This window comes from Apodemus sylvaticus, chromosome 1, assembly GCF_947179515.1.
Source record: "Apodemus sylvaticus chromosome 1, mApoSyl1.1, whole genome shotgun sequence".
NCBI classification, from domain to species: domain Eukaryota; kingdom Metazoa; phylum Chordata; class Mammalia; order Rodentia; family Muridae; genus Apodemus; species Apodemus sylvaticus.
In genome coordinates, this window is record NC_067472.1 from 203,193,660 (window position 1) to 203,212,682 (window position 19,023).

At 38.6% G+C, this 19,023-nt stretch overlaps 1 protein-coding gene across 7 annotated transcripts in view; it reads left to right on the forward strand.

Annotated features, from left to right (window-relative positions):
- LOC127676075 (zinc finger protein basonuclin-2-like) overlaps window positions 1-19,023 on the forward strand; it is a 577,904-nt gene that overhangs the window by 75,521 nt on the left and 483,360 nt on the right. For 4 of the 7 annotated variants that reach the window (XM_052172028.1, XM_052172035.1, XM_052172030.1 and 1 more), the window contains exons 3-4: window positions 3,131-3,256; window positions 12,485-12,685. The exons of the other annotated variants lie outside the window; for them this stretch is intronic. In XM_052172028.1, the coding sequence (XP_052027988.1) occupies window positions 3,131-3,256; window positions 12,485-12,685 (327 nt within the window). The remainder of the gene's footprint in view (window positions 1-3,130; window positions 3,257-12,484; window positions 12,686-19,023) is intronic. 7 annotated transcript variants of the gene reach the window in all.

The window sequence follows — 19,023 nt, forward strand, 5'->3', positions numbered from 1 at the left end:
ACATCTCCTTTCTCCTTAATTCAAATCATATATGTGATATAGTTCAAAATATTTCCAGTTTTTATTTGCTTTGGGGAATTTCTTTAGCCAGGAGTAAACTTGCAGCCATTTTTTTAAAAAAAAAATGCTCTGTATATATTTAGAATTGGGTTTATGAATAAATAAAGATCAAATAATTTGGTCTAAAATGTATTCTTGGCATTTTAATTTTTTTACATGAACTCATCAGTGTGGGAATGTATGTGATCACTATAGTTCCCAAAGTTCTGTTTCTTTCCTGGGCTATATGTTCTGGAGCAAGGCATTACTCTCTGCATTCAGAACCCTTTATTGGTTTTCAGTATTTCAGATTTCAGTGTCAGTATTTCCAACTCCTAACTACACTGCCTTTAAAAAAAATTCTTTAAATTTTAAAAGATAAATAAATCTTAGAGAGAGAGAGAGAAAACGAATGCACCTATGTACATACGTATGTATGTATGTATGTATGCACCTGATTATCAAATCCCCTGGAGCTATAGTTACAGCAGGTGTGAGCCATCTCATGTAGGTACTGGGAACTAAACTTGGATCCCATGCAAAAAAAAAAAAAATTGTACATGTTCTTAACTACTAAGCCCAATGCGTTGTCTTAAAGCCAACATTGTCTTGACTGGGAGGAGACTTCCTAAGTACTTTCAGGGGCAGCCCTCTCTGCAGTTGACCTGTCTTCTGATCACCACTCATGGATTCTGACCTTCATTGTGCCTTTTTAAGTAGACTGTTCCTTTTCTCTTCTCCAGTTGTTCTCTAGTTTGTGCTCTTAACTGGAGTTGTAATATCTGTGTTTCTTTTTAAAAACATTAAGTGTATTTATTATTGTTTTAAGTAAAATATAATTACATCATTTCTCTCCATTCCCTTTCCTTCCTCTAACAACTTCCATGGCCCACCCTTGCTCCTTCTCAAGTTTCTGGCCTCATCTTCTTTAATTGTTACAATATGGCAGGGCCTGAACAAGGACAATGAGGGGGGAAAAGTGGAAGAGGGAAATCCCGTGGGACCCCAACCTCAGATAAGAACTACAGGCAACTAAGGGATGCTGAGAGAGGTTGTCTTCCCTATGGAAGATGCCCTCTCATTGGTTATTCAATGCCAAGTGTCTGGTCCTCAAAGCATGTATATGCAAGCAACTGAGTAGACTGAGTAGGTCCTATTTACACACACACACACACCAATTCCTGAATTTCTTTGTTTTGTTGGGTTGAGACAGGGTTTCTCTGGGTAGCCATGGCTGTCTAGAACTCACTCTGTAGACCAGGCTAGCTTCAAATTCAGAGATCTACTTGCCTCTGCCTCCTGAGTGCTGGGGTTAAAGGGGTATTCATCACTGCCTGGCCTTAATGCCTGAATTTCTTACCAGGGAAAAATTTCTATATCATTCCTTTGTGTCTGAGGGATTTTTTTCCTCTCTTCAGAGAACCTTTTCATTTGTGTTCTTACCACATTCTCTCCTAGGACCCTTTATATCATTTTCCCTCTGGCTTAGATCTTCAATATCCTCTTAACTGTCTTGGTACCCTTCGCTCACTCTAGATTTTTCTTTTTAAACCTCCCATAGTGGAAAACAAGCTGTCTGTTCCTAGGGACACTTCTTTAAACCCTGCTAGCTTTTCAAGCCCCAAGGTTATTTTACTGTTCCTGCCCCAAATTACACATTCCTTTGCTCCTCAGACTGAGCTAAACTGTATTCTCCTTTCTCTAGAAGGTGCTGCCAGCCAGATCCCTAGTGTCACACTGGCTCTTGTGATCCACATGTTTAATCGTGTGTATGTGTCTGCATCTTGGGAGGGGGGCTTGTGTGTGCACATGCATGCAAGTGCCTACAGAGGCTGGAAGAAGACATTGGATCCCCTGGAGTTGGAATTAACAAGATTACAGGCAGATGTGAGCCACCCAACATGAAAACTAACTTGCGCTCTCCACAAGAGCAGCGTGCTCTTAACCAGTGAGCTATCTGTCCCATGCCCTTACACATGTCTTGTCTGTCATTCCTAGGGCTTTAATTTCATTCCCACGGTGTCTTTTGTGTTTTGCTTTTTTTTTTCATCAGCCTTATCTGCTTATTTTACCTGTTTATTATAATAGTTCCCTGATTGATCTCTTAGCTTCCTTTTAGTTATGTTTTAATGTGTTGTCATAGATGTACTTTCTTTAAAAATATTAATATTTGCCCTGTGTTGAGGTTGTCTTTTTGTAGAGTTGGTTGATGACTTTGTGGATAACAGAATAGCAACTGAGTGGACTGTGGGACTCTTACCCATAGTTCCATTACCCACGCATCTTCCCATTTATTACTGCTTTATCCATCATCCTTCCTGCGCCCTAGTGAAACTAGATCACTTCTCTAGAGGAATATTGGTGGTCTCTCAGGGCCTAGAACAAAGGCAGCCTTTTCTTAGATGCTTCTTTCACATATCAGTGGGAAGGCATCCTTCCCTAAATCATAAGGATCTACTGTGCTTGCCTTAACACTATCTCTATTTATGTTAGGTCGTTTTCGCGCATGGCTTTTATTCTGTAGTAGATTATAAACCTGTGAGCAGGGACCATGTCTTATTTTGGTGTTCCCCACAGCTTCTTGTACTTGGTATGTGAAACTTGATAAATAGTTCTTCAACAGTGAGTAAAAAGGTTTATAATGATTTTCTTGATGATTAGTAGAAGAAAATGGAGTAAGTTGGGGTATTGACTGGAGTGTGGCTCAGTGGTAGAACTTGTGTTTGGCAGCCCCGGTGTCAGATACCCACATGACTGTCCAGTTCCTCCTTAAAGAAAGAATCTTAAGTGCAATGTTGCTTTGGCTTCTTAGCACACAGGCTTGCACTCAAGAAGCCCTGAATGGCTCTCCTGTCCTGTCACCCCTCAGTGAGCTATTCTGTTATTCCTCATTGTTGTTTTCTTATGGTTCATATATTTAACTGTTGGTTGCTATACACCTTAGTAATTAACTCTTTTTACAAGTGTTTGAGTGGTCAGAGGAGTATATTATATCTGTAGTTTTTAAGATAAAGTATCTTGATGCAACCAGGATTTCTGTAAAATACTGGCTGTAGACTATATAAAATTTCCTCTTCTAATCTCTCAACAGGCACATTTTGTGCCCTCCCCGCCTCCAAATTGCCTCAGTTACAAATCGGAAGGCAGGCTTGGTGACCAGGACTGGCAAGCACATTTTAAAGTCCCATGCTGTGGAGTTGATCCATCTCAACTTGAGGTATGTTGTTCTTTCTTATTTAAGTCACTTAAATATGCTCACATTCTCTGACTGTCCTATTGAGGTTTGTTCCCACATAATTATTCTTTGTTCCACCCTCTTACTGTCTTTCACACTCATGTGCACGCTAGGAAATGAATGTGTTTACTTGCTTCTCAACAGTTTTTAACCTCTGAAGATACTGCATGAAATAGAATTTTGTGGCAATAATTCGAATGATTTTGATTGTGATAAAGTGTCTTCTTTTATTTCATCCCCTTTTTCCCCTTTTCATTTTTTACACATAGTTCTAGGGAAGATTTATTCTAATTGTCACTGTTTTTAAAATGGATGTGTTAGGGTAGTAATCTTTGAGAATTGAAATGTAACACATATGTAACACACACACAGACACACACACACAGACACACACATACACGTGCAGACTAATGAGTTTCCCTAAGATGATCATAACCAGGACATCAGCTGATGGACAGACAGTGCAGTTGTGTGTGAAAAGCTTCCTGCCTGCTTGCGTCCAGCCGAGGTCCTACACCAAAGGCCCCCACTCTCCCATTTAAGTTTTTTTAATTTGAAAAACAATCCAGAAATCATACAAATTTTCTTTGCATCAATGTTTTTCACTTAAATGTATGTTTGTGTGGGCATATGCATGATTTTGTGTGTAAGCATGTTTTTGTGTCTAAGTAGTTTGTAAGGGCTTGTGTATGTTTGTGTATGTATGCATGTATGTATATGTGTGCATGTTCTTGTATATGTGTTTGTTAGTATGTGTGCATGTGTTTGTGCATGTATGTGTGCGTTTGTGTGTATTTATGTATGTATGTGTGTGTGTTTGTGAGTACTTGTATATGTGTTTGTATGTATGTATGTATGTATGTGTGTGTTTCTGTGTGTTTGTGTGTATTGAGCCTTGTAACAGGGTTTTCTTGTGCAGAAGTGAATCTCAATCTTTCTTCTTGACAGTAATTTAAACTATTACTGTGACAATTTTACTAGAGCTGCCAGCATCTCAGGCTACAGTTTTTAGAAGGAAGTAAATAAAAGCATTAATATTATCTTTACAATCCCACAACTTTCGTGGTCATATGAAAGTAATTCCCCAGTGCACTTCCATGCCCCAGCCTGTTGGGTTTTTGTCTTTTGCTTTTGCTTTTTATTTTTATCCTCATAGTCATTTAAGGAAAGATACCACTGATTCTTTCAGAAGATTTTTCTCACAGGACATCAACTGAAGCTTGTGATAGTAAGACAGCTTTTGTCACTGCTTGTACACACAAAAAAATTAAAGTCACTTTTTTACTTTTTAGATCAAAACAAAATAGGAAAATGTTTGATCTTTTGTAGGCATAAGATTTGTACTGACTGAAGATGCTTTTTTGAAATGTGAATCTTGATTCCAAGGGATTCTCATTTCCTTAGCATTTTGTAAGCTACCTGATCTACTGTACCTAACCACATCTGTCCATTTTCTGATCTTTAGCATCCATGGATTATAGCCTTTTAACATTTCCTGGAAGTGCATTCCGGCGCTCAGCCCTGACTAGGGTGTCAGACACAGCATCTCAGGCAAGTTAGACAAGTGTCAATTGGAGCATTTTCTCCTTTTCAGTAAAGCGTTTAGGTAATATTTTCCTAAGGGGAATGTTAATGTCACTCTCTGAAGTAGCTCGAACCTTGTTTAAGGGGCTTGTGTTCCTTTTCTGGTCACATAAAGATATTTTTACTGCATAAGGTTTTCTCTGTCAGTATTGGTCACCATTTTCTTCTCTCAGTGCATAGCAGCTGTTATATATGTCTTGTGCACTGATGTGATTGGTGTTCCTGTGAGTTCACATCTGAGTATTTAGTATGTCTATAATGGTTTGGCAGAAAGCTGACTATAAATGAAGGCATGGGTACTCTTACTTAAAAATTGAACAATGGTCTTATTCCTCAGAATCTTTGGGCTGTTTTGGCTGAAGCGACTATATGTTGAAATGTCCAAATAGGTTGTCAAAGTCATCTGGCATTTATATATAGTTATATATGAATATTATAAATATGAAGGAACAAGTGAATTCTAACACAGACTCTTGGAGGAGAAGGATTGAGATGCCACTCAAAGATGATAACATGAATTTAGATTTTTCTTCTCCTTTTCATAAAGACCCTTTAAGCTAATTTTAAATTAGCTAATTCATGGACTCTAAACCTAAATTCTTACCATAAAGATTTTAATAGAAAGAGTAATAGACTGTGTAGTTTAGATCGTTTACATATGACACTTGGCTACATTTAGTTGTTGGCGTGCATGAATCATATATCTTTTTGAGGATAGGATCTCACTCCTATCTGCTTTGAAACTCACTATAGAGATCAAAGTGGCCTGGGATTCACAGAGGTCTGCCTGCCTCTGCCTCCCAAGGGCTGGGATTAAAATCTGAACCACCATGTACCCCCATGTACCCCCTGCCATGCGTCATCCTTTTAACCTGAATTAAAGACTGCTACATACATGTCAGTCTGCTACTTACAGCTCAGTCACCGAATAAACTGAAACAAGAAAAACAATTGCTAAATAAGAAAAATTTTCCTGGTTCCTTAAAATTTAAACATGAGGACCCATGATTACCAGATGTTACTGTTTGGGAACATTGGCAATCGAGACACAGTTGTCCATCTCTTACAGAGATCGAAATGGAAAGAAATTGGAAATCAGTTGGCAAGCAAAGATTTAGGTGTAAATATTAGGTGAATCTTAATTGTAACGATGAGTATCTTTATATTAAGGAAGATAATTCATAGAGGCAGGCAGATCTCTGTGAGTTCGAGTTGAGGCCAGGCTGAGCTACATAGTAAGTTCCAGGACAGTCAGAGCTATGTGGAAAAAACCCTGTCTCAAAAACAAAACGATACAAAGCACAAACAAAAACACCTGTAACAACCAAACAAAACCGAAAAGATAATTCAGATCTTGATCTTTTATTTATCATTTTTTATTTTTATGATCTTTTTTGGTTATTTTACTTATTTACATTTCAAATGAACAACATTATCAACCAAGCAGCTCTTGATCTTAAGAAGTACTTTTAAATGTCGTTTCTTCTTTTCTCCACAGAGTGCACATAGATGTGCTTGTGTACTCATTATGTTTGGGTTTATATGTGTTAAGGGAAACAAATATTTTACTGTCCTCTCATCAAATTGTATAAACATAGATAACTATACAATTATAAAGCAAACAAAAAAGTGGAAATTAAAATTTAAAATTGAAATTATTATTTAAAATTTAAAATTGAAATTATTATTAGCTTTACTTTTTCCTATTCTTTATATTGAACCAAATTTGTTCCTCCTTAACTTTGTGTCTGAAAAGAAATGGCACAATAAAGTAGGGGTGTCAGGCTTCACAAGGGGAAAGGGTGGCAGGCTTCACTAGGGGAAAGGGTGGCTGTCAACCTTCTTCCTTAGGAGTATGGAAGTGAGGGAAATATCTGTTCAGAGGAGTTTTCCTTCATTAGTTCTTTCTCCTTTTTTTCCCACTTAACACATCTGTTAGCATTCCACACAGACCAACAGATGTTGCAAAGCAAGTCCTACACTTCGTTCTCAAGAAAAATGACATTTCCTCAGTTGCCTGCCCCACCTCTGTGACTGAGACCAGCCTGCTGCTCCTGCATAATTTGCATATATTAAGTTATGTGCCTTAATGCATTAGGAACCTGAGCTTCAGCATTCCTTTATATGTTAAGGTCGCATGTCATTAGTGACTAGTTTACAGGCTGCCTTAGAGTTCTGAGAAGGAAAGAGATTTGAGGATGGCAACCTGATTCTGTACACTGAGAGTGGATAGCCAGTTAGCAATATTTTTTCTATAAAATAGATGAGTTACAGAAAGCTCGAGCTGTCCCACCACGAGGAGGTAGTGCTGATTGTCATGCGATGTGAAGCATCATTTTTATTATTTTGGCAAGAACAGGGACAGTTTTGTCTTGACAAGCCATTAGATGAATACCAGCGTGTGTCACATGAAAAACCACTGATCTTTAACCCAGGTCTGTACTTAACCAAGCTTTGGAAGTAAATTGTGACTGAAGGAAGAGCAAAGGCCAGTACACTGTCATTACAGATTACAGAGTCTGCTAACAGCGGGAGAACTGAGCCCAGGGAGTCACAGGTGCGGTTCTGTAAGCTGTCAGTAGTCCTGCGGATGCTTCTTAAACTGTGTGCACAAGCCATACATTTATTTTATATTTGTTCAGGATTTACGTTGTAGCCCTAGCTAGGGAGGAAAAAAAAACTGAAAAAAAAGAAAGAGAGAGAGAGGGAGGGAGAGAGAGAGAGAAAGAAAGAAAGCCTTCAAGTGCTTTCTTAGTGCAGGGCCTGAGTTTCTTAGCACAGAACCACGACCTTTATATAGCTTCTATGTTCCCAGTCACAGAATGACCTTAAGAAAGCCCTGTGTTTTGAAGAAATTAAATCCAGTGAAGAAAAGTAAAGTTGGGTATGGTGGAGCACAACCTTAATCCTAGCACTGGAGAGGCAGAGGCAGGCAGATCTCTCGAAATCAACCTGGTCAATAAAGTGAGTTCCAGGCCAGCCAGGGCTACATGATGATACTCTGTCTTTAAAAAAAAAATAATTGTAATATATATAAAGAAATGATGGGTTATATTCCCATAAACAAACCAACAAACAAACAAAAAGCAACACAATAAATAAACTAGTTTATTCCAAAAGTATATGCAAAAGAGCATTCTTTGGCCTGTCAGTAGTCAGTAACTGTGACTAACTTTTCCATCACTGTGTAATTTTTGAGAAAAGAAAAGAAAAGACCCAAATTCACCTCACTACAAAATATTAAAAAGATAGTAACATTCTAAGCAATCACTTGTGGGAATTACTGCTTACAGAGCGAACAGGAAAGAACACACTGCCTTCCTCTGTTGGTGGGATTGCACTGCACCTCTCTGTAGTCTTGTTATCCTACACTAACTGAAATGCAAATTCTTTGTAACTAATTGGATCTCATTGAGGGTACATGCACAGTGTGTAGTTATGTGCAAAAAGGTTTTTAAAAGTATGAATTTCCTGTAATTACAACTTTTAATTACTATCCAAAGTGTGCAGTTAGTGCAGGGTTAGTATATATGCTTAACTTTAAAAAATATTATTAGAAGCATGACTGGTGAAATGTTTGATAAATACCAGATAAAAACAAATGTGTAATTGTAGCATCTGTAAATTGAATTTAAACTATTTTTTAAAATTAACACTTAGGATTTAGAATTTGAAGCCAGTTGAGTATACTGATGGCATGTTAATAGTACAGGTTTTTTTTAAATAAATAAATAAGTAAAAACATTGTAAGTGTTAAAACATCATTAGTTATTTCCAGAGCTGCTTGCCTTGTCCACTCTCCTGGTCTTATGTTACTGTTGTAAAAGTATTTCAGAGTTGTATGTGTGTATGTGTGTGTGTGTGTGTGTGTGTGTGTGTATGTTACTGCTGTGTGTTATGAAGAAGAGTTAGTTACACCTAGTTCTACAGTTTCTTCAGGACCTTGAGAGCTCCTTGGTGGACCTCTCAGTGTACACAGCCTAACTCTCAGTCTCAGGGACTGTGAGGAGCGTCACGTGACCTTTCAGATTTGTGATCCCCTAATCTGAAGTACATGACTTTGAATCAGGAAGAAAGCAATAATTGTGAAAACGATGTTTATCCCCATGGCCTAGTTGTAAATAACTTGGATACAAAGGATTTCAGAGGGTTATTCTGTAATCTACAGAATGTTGAGCCAATGGAAAGCCTCAGGAGATGTCTTGGTGCCTTGGTTTTGTTGTTAGTCATGGACCTGAGTCTCTAAAAAACAATTCAAGTCTCTTACTGGCTAGAAAAGCATCAAGGTTCTACATTTCCCTATGGAAATGGATGGCAAGTTCACATAACATATTTTGGGACTTTCTATAGGAGTCAGAATTTTATGTTCTAAAATTTATTAAAAAATGGTTTTAAACATAATAAACAAAACATAAACATTCAAGGTTTGTACTTTAGCATGTTTATATATAGCTAACTCTTTGGACTGGTGTCTGTTGTTATAATGAAGCTTTTACTTTTTTTTTAACTGATTTTAGGAATTAACTAAAATTTTGTTTGACAAAATCCATCTAGGAGGTACAGTACTGTGTAATTGTTGTGATTTTTCTTGTGAATCTTACGAGGCTATCCTGATGTTTTTTTTTTTTTTAAAGATTTATTTATTTATTATATGTAAGTACACTGTATCTGTCTTCAGACTCCCCAGAGGAGGGCATCAGATCTCATTAAGGATGGTTGTGAGCCACCATGTGGTTGCTGGGATTTGAACTCTGGACCTTTGAAAGAACACTCAGTGCTCTTAACTGCTGAGCCATCTCTCCAGCCCTATCCTGATGTTTTTAAGGCGTGGCTACGGCAGGAATATTTAGGTAATAGTTTTGCTGCAGACTTGTTTGGTTAGACCTTGCAGTCTGAGAGAGGCCGGTTTGCATACTCTGGGTAGCATTTTGTCAGAGGACTGTGGCTGGGCATAGCAGATTTGGATGTATTAGCTAGTCAACCTGATAACCCTGTACAGACTGTATTGATTTTCTAGGAGAGAGTTTATGAACTAAATAAACTTGGGGTTGGTGTCTTAATAAACTGCTTCTCTCAGTCTGTCACATTTAGTTATGGAGCTGTGCAGTTTAGGGGGGAAAAGGGCTAATTCAGTTACAGATTGTTCACAGCAGGGTCTCCAAATTAGCCCTTTGTTTTGTAATGCCACCTTGCTTGGGCTCGTGTTGAGCACATTTCTCAGTTTTGCCCTAATGAGTTGCAACACTGATAATGTGGCCGATGATCTTTCATTGATTTCACTATCACTTGCTTGTCTGGTAATTGATCCATTGCTGAGCCTCTAGTTAATTATATCGGCTTTGACATGGCCCGATCCCTGGGGAATTTCAAGTCTTGTAGAATAACAGTTTTAATAAAAGAGTCTATTACTGCAGGTGCTTGGTGCTGCATGAAAATTGATTTTTGTCTTGTGGTGTGGTGTGGTATGGTGTGTGTGTGTGTGTGTGTGTGTGTGTGTGTGTGTTCGTTCGTTCGTGCCCGCATGTGTGGGGGTTAGGGGAAATACCTGGGAAAGAAGAGGATCTCAGAACTGAGAAAAAGGGGTGGGGCTGGAAAAATAGGAAGAGGGAGTGAGGGAGAGTGGGGAAGGAGGGGGAAGGACTAGGAGAGAGGGAGAGGAAGCAGAAGAGGCCAGAGAGAACATGCAGGCAGAGGATACAACAGTGCTTGAGGGGAGAGAGGAGGAAGCTTGCTGTTGACAGTGTCCTTAAGCCTCCCACAAATAACAGCCATTAGTGGGAAGGTCAGGAGCTGAGCAGGCAGCTTGACTGAGGCACTGAGTGCCACTTCAGAAATCAAGAGGCTAGCAAATTTTAGAGGGAGTTAAGTGGGTAATAGTAAAGGTACAGTCACCGTTGACAATTGACTCATAGGGGCTTTTCCCGCCCTCCCCCTCGAAAGAATATTTTTATTGACCACAGGTAGACTTAATATATTTTAAGGCAACAATTCTTTGGGTTCTTGTTTGTCTCCTTTCAGATATTGAATTTGCTTCTTTTGAGACTTTTTTGTGCTTAATGGTGGTGAACTGGAGGGAAGTTTAACAGAAAAGCTTTCAGGAGATGTCAGTTCTAGAAGGGAAGGCACATTTGTGTCAACATAGCGTACGGTTGCTCATCTTTTCTCATTGTCCACTAATGACACAGGCTGCCATCGAAACGCTTTTCTGTTTCTTCTGTTGTTTCTGAGAGGAAGGTTTATTGTTATTCTTTCGTTAAGAAGGAGCGAACAGAGTGCTACATTTGTCCTCAGTATTTGTAAGTGGCTGAAGATTAATGTTCCTTACATTTTAAGTTTAGGAAGGATGGCTTTTTCCTGCTGACTACTTTTATGAGATGGCATGAATTTAGCTTTCCATTTTGAAGTTACAGTGTTTATGTACAGTGGATTTTGTTCAGTTCTGCTTTTTCCATAAATAAGGGAGATAAATACTATCTAACAAATGGTTGTTTTGTTTTAAAACTGGTTTAATTAAAAATATGACCTGCTATCAGGGTTATATTTCATCAGGCAGGGAAACATTATAGAAATTTCCATAGAGGTCCTAAATGAAAAATGGCATTTTTATATGCATTACTTTTTGCCTGAAATAGGACAGGTTTCTTTTTTTCTTCATCTTTTGCCCTTTTTTTATGATTTAAAAGGTTGATGTAGATGTCTTACCTGAGAACTTTAACAAAGGATTTTATTCTGCATGTGAGCTTTAAGAAAAGGTATTCATTTTTCTTCTCTTCCTTCAGTGTCTCTTTACTTAACCTTCCATTTGGTAATTAATGGCCTGAGGTGCTGGGTATTAAGTGATATATATTTATTTTTGCATATGTTTAGTGTACATCTTCCATGTTTAACTGGTAGCTTTGCTTGTTCACCCTTTATAATATAAGGTCAAATCTCTGTATATTATTTTCCCTATGAGTTTATATGTGGTTATAAATAGCCCCAGCATTACGGTGTGACTTGTGGCAGCTAATATTTAAAAAGCCACTAAGCAAACTTTATGTTCTCCTCCAGATGAATCTTTACTTGCTTCCAGTTTAATTAAAAATATTTAAGTGTCATAGTTTTGCAAGTGTTAAAGAAAGGACTGGTGCTGGATATAACATGTTACAGCAGAAAGCATTGTTGGCGAAAATTCTCAGGGTGGAGCCCTGGCTTTCCCTGGCCTTGTGGGTGGTGATCGTGGCAGTCCGTGGAGTATGCACCAGTGTGTGTGTCTATCTGTGTATCTGGAGGGGGGTTAGTACAGTGTCATTTGGTGCCTGATAGTGGAACAGTGCAGTTGACTCCTAGCTCTGCTGTCCAATGACATGCAGTGGCTGAGGGTTTGAAGCTGATGGTTGGGTCTCCAGTGCTGCCTGCGCACCTGACAGGCAGCTGTGAAACTGAGCAGAGGCAAGCTAGGGGAGTCACAATCTATGCATAAATGATAGGGATATCTGTGCAGAAGGTGCGAAGGAAGCTCTGACCCCCCCTCCCCCAGATCTCCCCCTTCCCGAATGAAATGCACAGTTCAGCCAGCTTCTTACCTACACTGTACTCCTGCTACTGGCTGCCAAGAAGCTCAAAAAATCCACCTTCACTTTTCAGTCAGAAGAGGCAGAAGTGGATGTGAGAGAAAGAGACACACAGAGAGACAGAGAGCCAAAGAGGGCAAGAGACTTGACTTTAAGAGACTCCTGTACTGACAACTCCATGCAGTTTGGAACCAGAACGACTGCGGCTGGACCAGGGTTCATGGGGACATGGCAAAATGCTGATACTAACCTCTTATTCAGAATGTCCCAACAGGTAAGTTACTTTTTCTTTCATTTTTTTTTTAAAGAAACCTCGAGTTGTTATGTGCCCTTTTCTTCCTGCTACTTTTCTTTCTAAATGTTTTTGAAATTAAAAAAAAAAAAAAAAAATATATATATATATATATATATATATATATATATATATATATTGTCATTTCTGTGTTACTGGAATGTGCAGTGTTACTTCATGGCTTCCCCAAGGGCTCTTTAAGGAAAAGGGGAGAAAGGACATCGAAGTTAGAGAAAGCAAAGGCATTTGTTGCAAAGTTTCACCTTGTGCAGCCTGAGCCCTGCCTTAATTTATTTCTTTGTTTCCCGCGAAAAAGAGAAAAGGCCACTCAACAAATGTATCTTTCTGACTGTGAAAGACTTGGTCAAAGTGTCTGCTGTCTCGAAGTAGGTCTTGCAACTGAACAGTCATAAAGCACGGGCCTCTCACAGCAGCAGGTTAGACTTCTGGTGTCTGGAGAAGCTGGACTCAGACCCGAGCGAGGCTGTGCAGGCTTCCCTGCCAGCCGGGTCAAGCCGAAGGGCGGCAGGCTGCACTCAGGCTTGCTCTCAGCCTCCGTTCCGGCTCTCGGTGGCTCGGTGCCTTCGCTCTCCCCCGTGCTCCCCTGGCCCAGGTGCAGCCAGCTCGGCTTGTCACCTGCTCGCCGCCCTGCAAGGTGCACTCACACTGGGCGCGGGCCCCTGCGTTCTCCCAGAGCCGCTTCTCGCTCAGCCGCTGCCGGCAGCTTGGCTGCTGCCCTGCAGGGAGAGCTGCCTGGAGAGTGCCAGGGCAGCAGCAGACGGATCATTAATCACCCGCAGTGCTCGGTGATTTGCGCCCTGCACGCCCGGCTCCTCTTGCACAATTGCAGGCTCTCAGGCTCCGCGGGCTAGCGAGGGTTAAGTGGAGGCAAAGGGGAAACAACCCAGAAACTTTCCTCTTTTCAGAAGCCTACCCCAAACCCATACAAAGCAAGAGTTAGTTTATCTTCCATGCAGCACCAAAGTAGTACTAACAAATATACTGGGGTGTTAAGTAGATGGCAATTGTTTAAAGATTGGTCTTGCCCCACTCGTTTAAAATAACTGCAACTGCTCTTGTGTATGTAAAAGTTCGCGGAAATTGAATACTTTGGGGTAGATTTTAAAATGTTTGGTAATGAAATAAAACTACTTTAAAGGCTGTAAACTGCCACAAGTTTAGAAATAACAATTGCCCAAGAAAGTGCATAAAGCCCTGCTCTTGAACATTTAATTGGTAAACAGTTTTATCAGCCAGTTTTAGATAGGAGAAATGTATTTGAATAAGGTGTATTTGACATCCTGCAGAGGGACCCTGATAACTGCTGATCCAATAAGCTGGGATTTAAATGCAATCAACATAAGCCCAGTAAGCAACTCTTTATGTGAAATACTTTTTTTTTTTCACACTGAAAAGTTCCTTTCTTGTCTGACAGAGATGCTGCTTGTCTCTGCAGAACACTTTTAGAGATGTTTTTCTGAAGCACTTTTCTGTCTGGGTGGCTCTCTTGTGGTTGGAACAGAGTGTGTTTTCACTAACCTTAGAATCTAATAACTTGTGCCCCACTTTAAAATTTAGATATCACCAATCCGGGTTTTCCTTGAGTTGTGTGTATGTACATGCATGCTGTGAAAGGTTAGATTGCTTTAGGTTTTTCCCTCTAGTGAAAAAAGAGTTAATAAAACAGATAGAGATAATGATCAATTGATAAAAGGCTATTGAACCACATAGATGTGTTAGATTGCTGCTTTGGCAAGAGCCCATTTCCAAGTAGATTTGCATCTAAGGAGACTTTAAGTGATGCAAAACATTTAGGACTAAAAGAAATAAAAGCAAATTACATAAAAATAGGTCAGAATTAGGAAAATAATTTAAATTCCTCATAGAGAAACTTGTATGATCAGCTCACCATGGTGTTTTCTGTGTGTTTGCTTGTGTACCTGTATGAATGTATGTGGACTGTGAGCCTTGGTGCCTGTGAGAATAGACACAGGGAAGGCCTTTATGCTTAATGAACAGATTATGACACAGAACACTATGACAAAGGATGAAAATCACAAACTTAAAAAGTATTGTAAATCAACCATTTAGCTGTAGTTTGTTATTATTTTGGTTTTTTGTGTTGTTGTTGTTGTTTTGGTGTTGTTAGTGATGCTTAGCTTCCCATTTACTTTCATAGTTACTAAATGTTTACCTTTTGTGCATTTTGGAAGTCATCTAAGAAGAGTATATGTTTACATGTGTAGATGTGCTTTTCTTTCTCTTTCAAGATGCCATTTCAGAGTGTGTAGTCTTAAATTCAAAATCTGCCTAAATATAAGCCTGTGCTGTGCATGCCTAATGTTTTTGTTTTCCTTATGGGTAGTGGGTCAGCAGTGCTGGTTCAGTGTGAGTGGGACAGAGTGTGTGCATGGGGGATGGGGTGGGGGGAGGGAATGATTCCTGAAATGCTCTCTTAAAAGTCAACAGTTTTGAAGAATAATAGTTTCACTATCCACATTAAGCCACCTTTTGCTAAAGATAAAAAGGTTTTTTTTCTAATTTAATCAAATATGTACAATTCTATATATATAATTGTTTAGGATAAAAGAGGCTTTTCTGCTTGATTATTTTAATCTCTGAGTAAAAATTTAGCTCATAGAGTGAATGAAATCTTTTAAGCACAGTTTTTCAAAGTTTTCTATAGTAGAATAAAAATTAATATTTCCTTGACTATCTTGGTAAGCATTGGACAAAACTGACGACTAGAGCCAGTAAAAGATGTTTAAAGACTGAGCTATAGAGAACTCACCACATATGATGTTAGCTACAGAAAAATGTATGCTTGGGAATCTGATGAACGCTGAAGTTGAATAATCTAGGTCTGTGTCTTCTAAACGTAAGCTAGGCAGAGGCATGGGACAATCTGTATCTTGCATTTCCCATGAACAAAGTTAGATTTCCTTAACTGTAAATCTTTCCTTTATCTAACATTAGCAAATGATTTGACTCAGACTCAGTGGAGTTAAGTCTGTTCCCCTTAAAGCTTTAAATGGGACTTCCTGACTTCATCTCTCTACCTTACACTATTTTCCCTAAAATCAAAGATTATTCCTCTAAAAATCAATATGATTTGTTGTTGTTATTGTTGTTTAGAAAAATAATATTTTCTTGTAACAAGATACTTGAGAGGTGTAGCTGTTGACTTTTGTAACTGAGAGTTCTGGATTCAGTTATGAGTTGATAATGTCCAAAACCATTTTCTCCTTTTCCTTATCTCTTAAAACCTCAAAGGTTATTTTTCTCAGGATACTCTCTTAAGGTGTTGTTAAAAAGACAGATGGGGGTGGGAGAAGAAAGGAGGTTGAGTTTGGATGGTTGTTTTGTTTTTTTTATTCATACTTTGAAAGCTGTTTTTTTCTACATAATTTGTACATTTGTGTATTTGAGAAAGTAGCAAATAAAATCCTTATAGCTTCCTCTAAGAGCGGGTATAGTTCGATCTAATTGAAATCTTTTTAAGAAATGATACTGTACAGATAATGGTGATAGTGTACTTTTCCCATATTACCAGAGGTGTTTATACCTTTTATTATTGCTCAGGTATACTTAACCTGTTTCAAATAAAATGCAGATCCCTTAATAAGGTCTCTTTTCAGAGTAGAGTGAGATACCAAGTTAGAATTATAAATGACGCCTTGCATCATTATGGAGTAATTTAGGATTCACCCAATGATGTAAGAAAACTAACAACATAATTTCATTGTGAGACTGTGTCTTATTAAAGAACAACTGTCTGACATTCGTTTACAGTTGCTTTATTTAACTTCATGCAAATATTATTAGTAGTGACATTTTTCTGTTGTGTATTAGATTCTCTCATTAGCATGATGTGTTAGTTATCACCAGAGAAATCATTTCCTAGATAGGTGAGGGACAAAATCGAGAAAGCTAAAAATTATATCAGTGATTTATTTACATTACTACCAGACCGTCTGCTCACCAGAGATATGACAGAGTAAACTTTTTGACTAGTATAAAACCTAGCACTTCTGAGAAATGATTAAAAGATATATAAGAAATATATAATAATATTTTTGGAAATCATTTACAAGAGTGCTCAATACAAATTTTTCTTCCAGTAGTCTTTTAGTATTTTCAATTCATGAGGACAAACACAGTTCCAGTCATAGGATTTGTAGTCTAAATGGAAATGATGTGTGTTTTATTTTCTGGTTTCTAATCCTCCAAAAAAAATTTGAACATCTCTAACAATTTTAAAGATTCATATATAGTATTTCTTGTTTGCCGCGTATCTAAAATATGTGCTGTGGGTGGCTTGGTTGTTCTTTGAAGTTCATGCAATATATTTTTATTCTAAAGCTTCTCCTCAATACTGGACACATCCCTTTGACATAGGATGAATAGTCTTATTTAATCAGAGCTACGAATAAGGCAGTTGATAGTTAATGGCCTTTGAAAATGACTTCCATTGTGAGGCAGCATCCATTTCTAGGTTTCCCTCTCTATTTTTTCTCTCTTCCTTTTTAGTATTTCCTTCTTATAGTTGGTGTATTTGGGTAATCACAGCTTACTTAAAAAGGATTAACTTGACAAAACTTACCTTTATGTTAAAATAGGTGTTTATATTTGGTGGCAAATAGTTTTAGCTTGTTGAATTAGCATGCTGCCACCTCTCAGCTCCTCTAACTTGAGAGATGATGTGCTTTATTTTGAACTGTTAATGATGGGTACATATTGAAATTAAAATGTAAGCCTTGACATTCACTTTAATACTGTAGCACACAAGTAGGAATATTTGGATAATTGTCATAGCAGTATTGGATTAGAAATCGTGGTAAAGAGGTGAGTCCCTGTGTGTCAGCCTTTACTTCCAACTTGGTGTGAACATGCAGGCCTCACTAACAGCTCTGCATACTGTATAATGAAATGGGAATGGCGTAGGCCTTGTATGTATGATATTCCACATGTGAGTTATTGTAATGAAACATGCACAAACAGATCCTCAGCTGTGTATACACGCGAATAAACTCATTCACCAATTTAAAGCTTATTTCCAGCACGTAGCACTTCAAATGAATTTAAGCATAGTTGGGGATCATTTTGAAATTACTTCTTTCAATATCTCTGTTATCTGTAACCAAGTAGCTTTATGGAAATTGATTAATGTAACAGGACAGACTTAGGCTTCCACCACAACATAGCGTCCCACGCCTATGTCAGGGATAAGCGCCATGACGATTCTTCCCTTACTAATTAGATGCTGAGCAAGACATCTCTGGGAAGTTGGGACAAACATGAATGGGTCACAGCCAAGGCAGGATTGCAAGGAATCCAGTGATAGTGAAAGCATTCAAGTTTGCCAGGTCGCTGTGACACAGGAGCTGATTCCAAAGGAACAGCCCGTAACAGATAGTGAGATGGCGTCACATACTTCAGTGAAAAACAAAACCCTAGGGTTTCTTCTTTTCCAACTTACACATTGCACACACTTATTTAAAGGGAGACACAGTGGACATGGCTCTGGTCAGTCTTCAGTTAGCATGTAGGTAATGCCTGTCAATAGCTAACTTGGTAATGTGGACTAGAATATATATAAAGTATAAGGAGAGGAAATTGGAGCTTGCCTTTGCCTTTACCCTGTATTCATAAGTGAACTATGGTGGTTAAATTGTATTAGGTGTGAACTCCTTTCCCCCAGAGTATATAGAGAGAACTCTGTGCAGTAAGGAAAACTGAATTGGTGAATCATGGGAATACCTTTTTCAGTGAAACCCATTTTCTCTAGAACTCACTGTTCTTTGTTACTGAAGGAACATTGGATATAACTGTCCCAGGAGTTCTTTCCTTTGGAAGGTTTGGCATCTAATGTGATGTGTGTGGAAGCATGGGATTTGTTCCATGTGCAGACATGCTCGTGCCTTTCATGACACATGTTTGCTGGTCACTAACCACGGTTCTCCAGGCTTTGGCCAGAAGAGTGTTTGGGGTCGTAGGAAATGACTGATGTCACACACATCTGCCAGAGCTGATGCCATTCTTATTTGCAGAAGAGCAGCTGGTGTCCACATTTTGCGTGGTTCCCCTCATCCACTGAAATACCTGGGATTAGAGGCAAGAGGAGTCAAATACCCTTTGGAGGAACTTTGACTTCTAATAAGCTTAAGAGAAGTAAAGGAAGAGGGGCAGAGCAGGAACAGCAGCCTTTAGGTTCTGTTGTATAAACAAAACAAAAAGCAGGAGTATCTTAGAAGACAAACTGATAAAAGAATACAGAGGGAAACAGGATGGAAAAAATTATCCTGGGAAAAAGAAAGAGT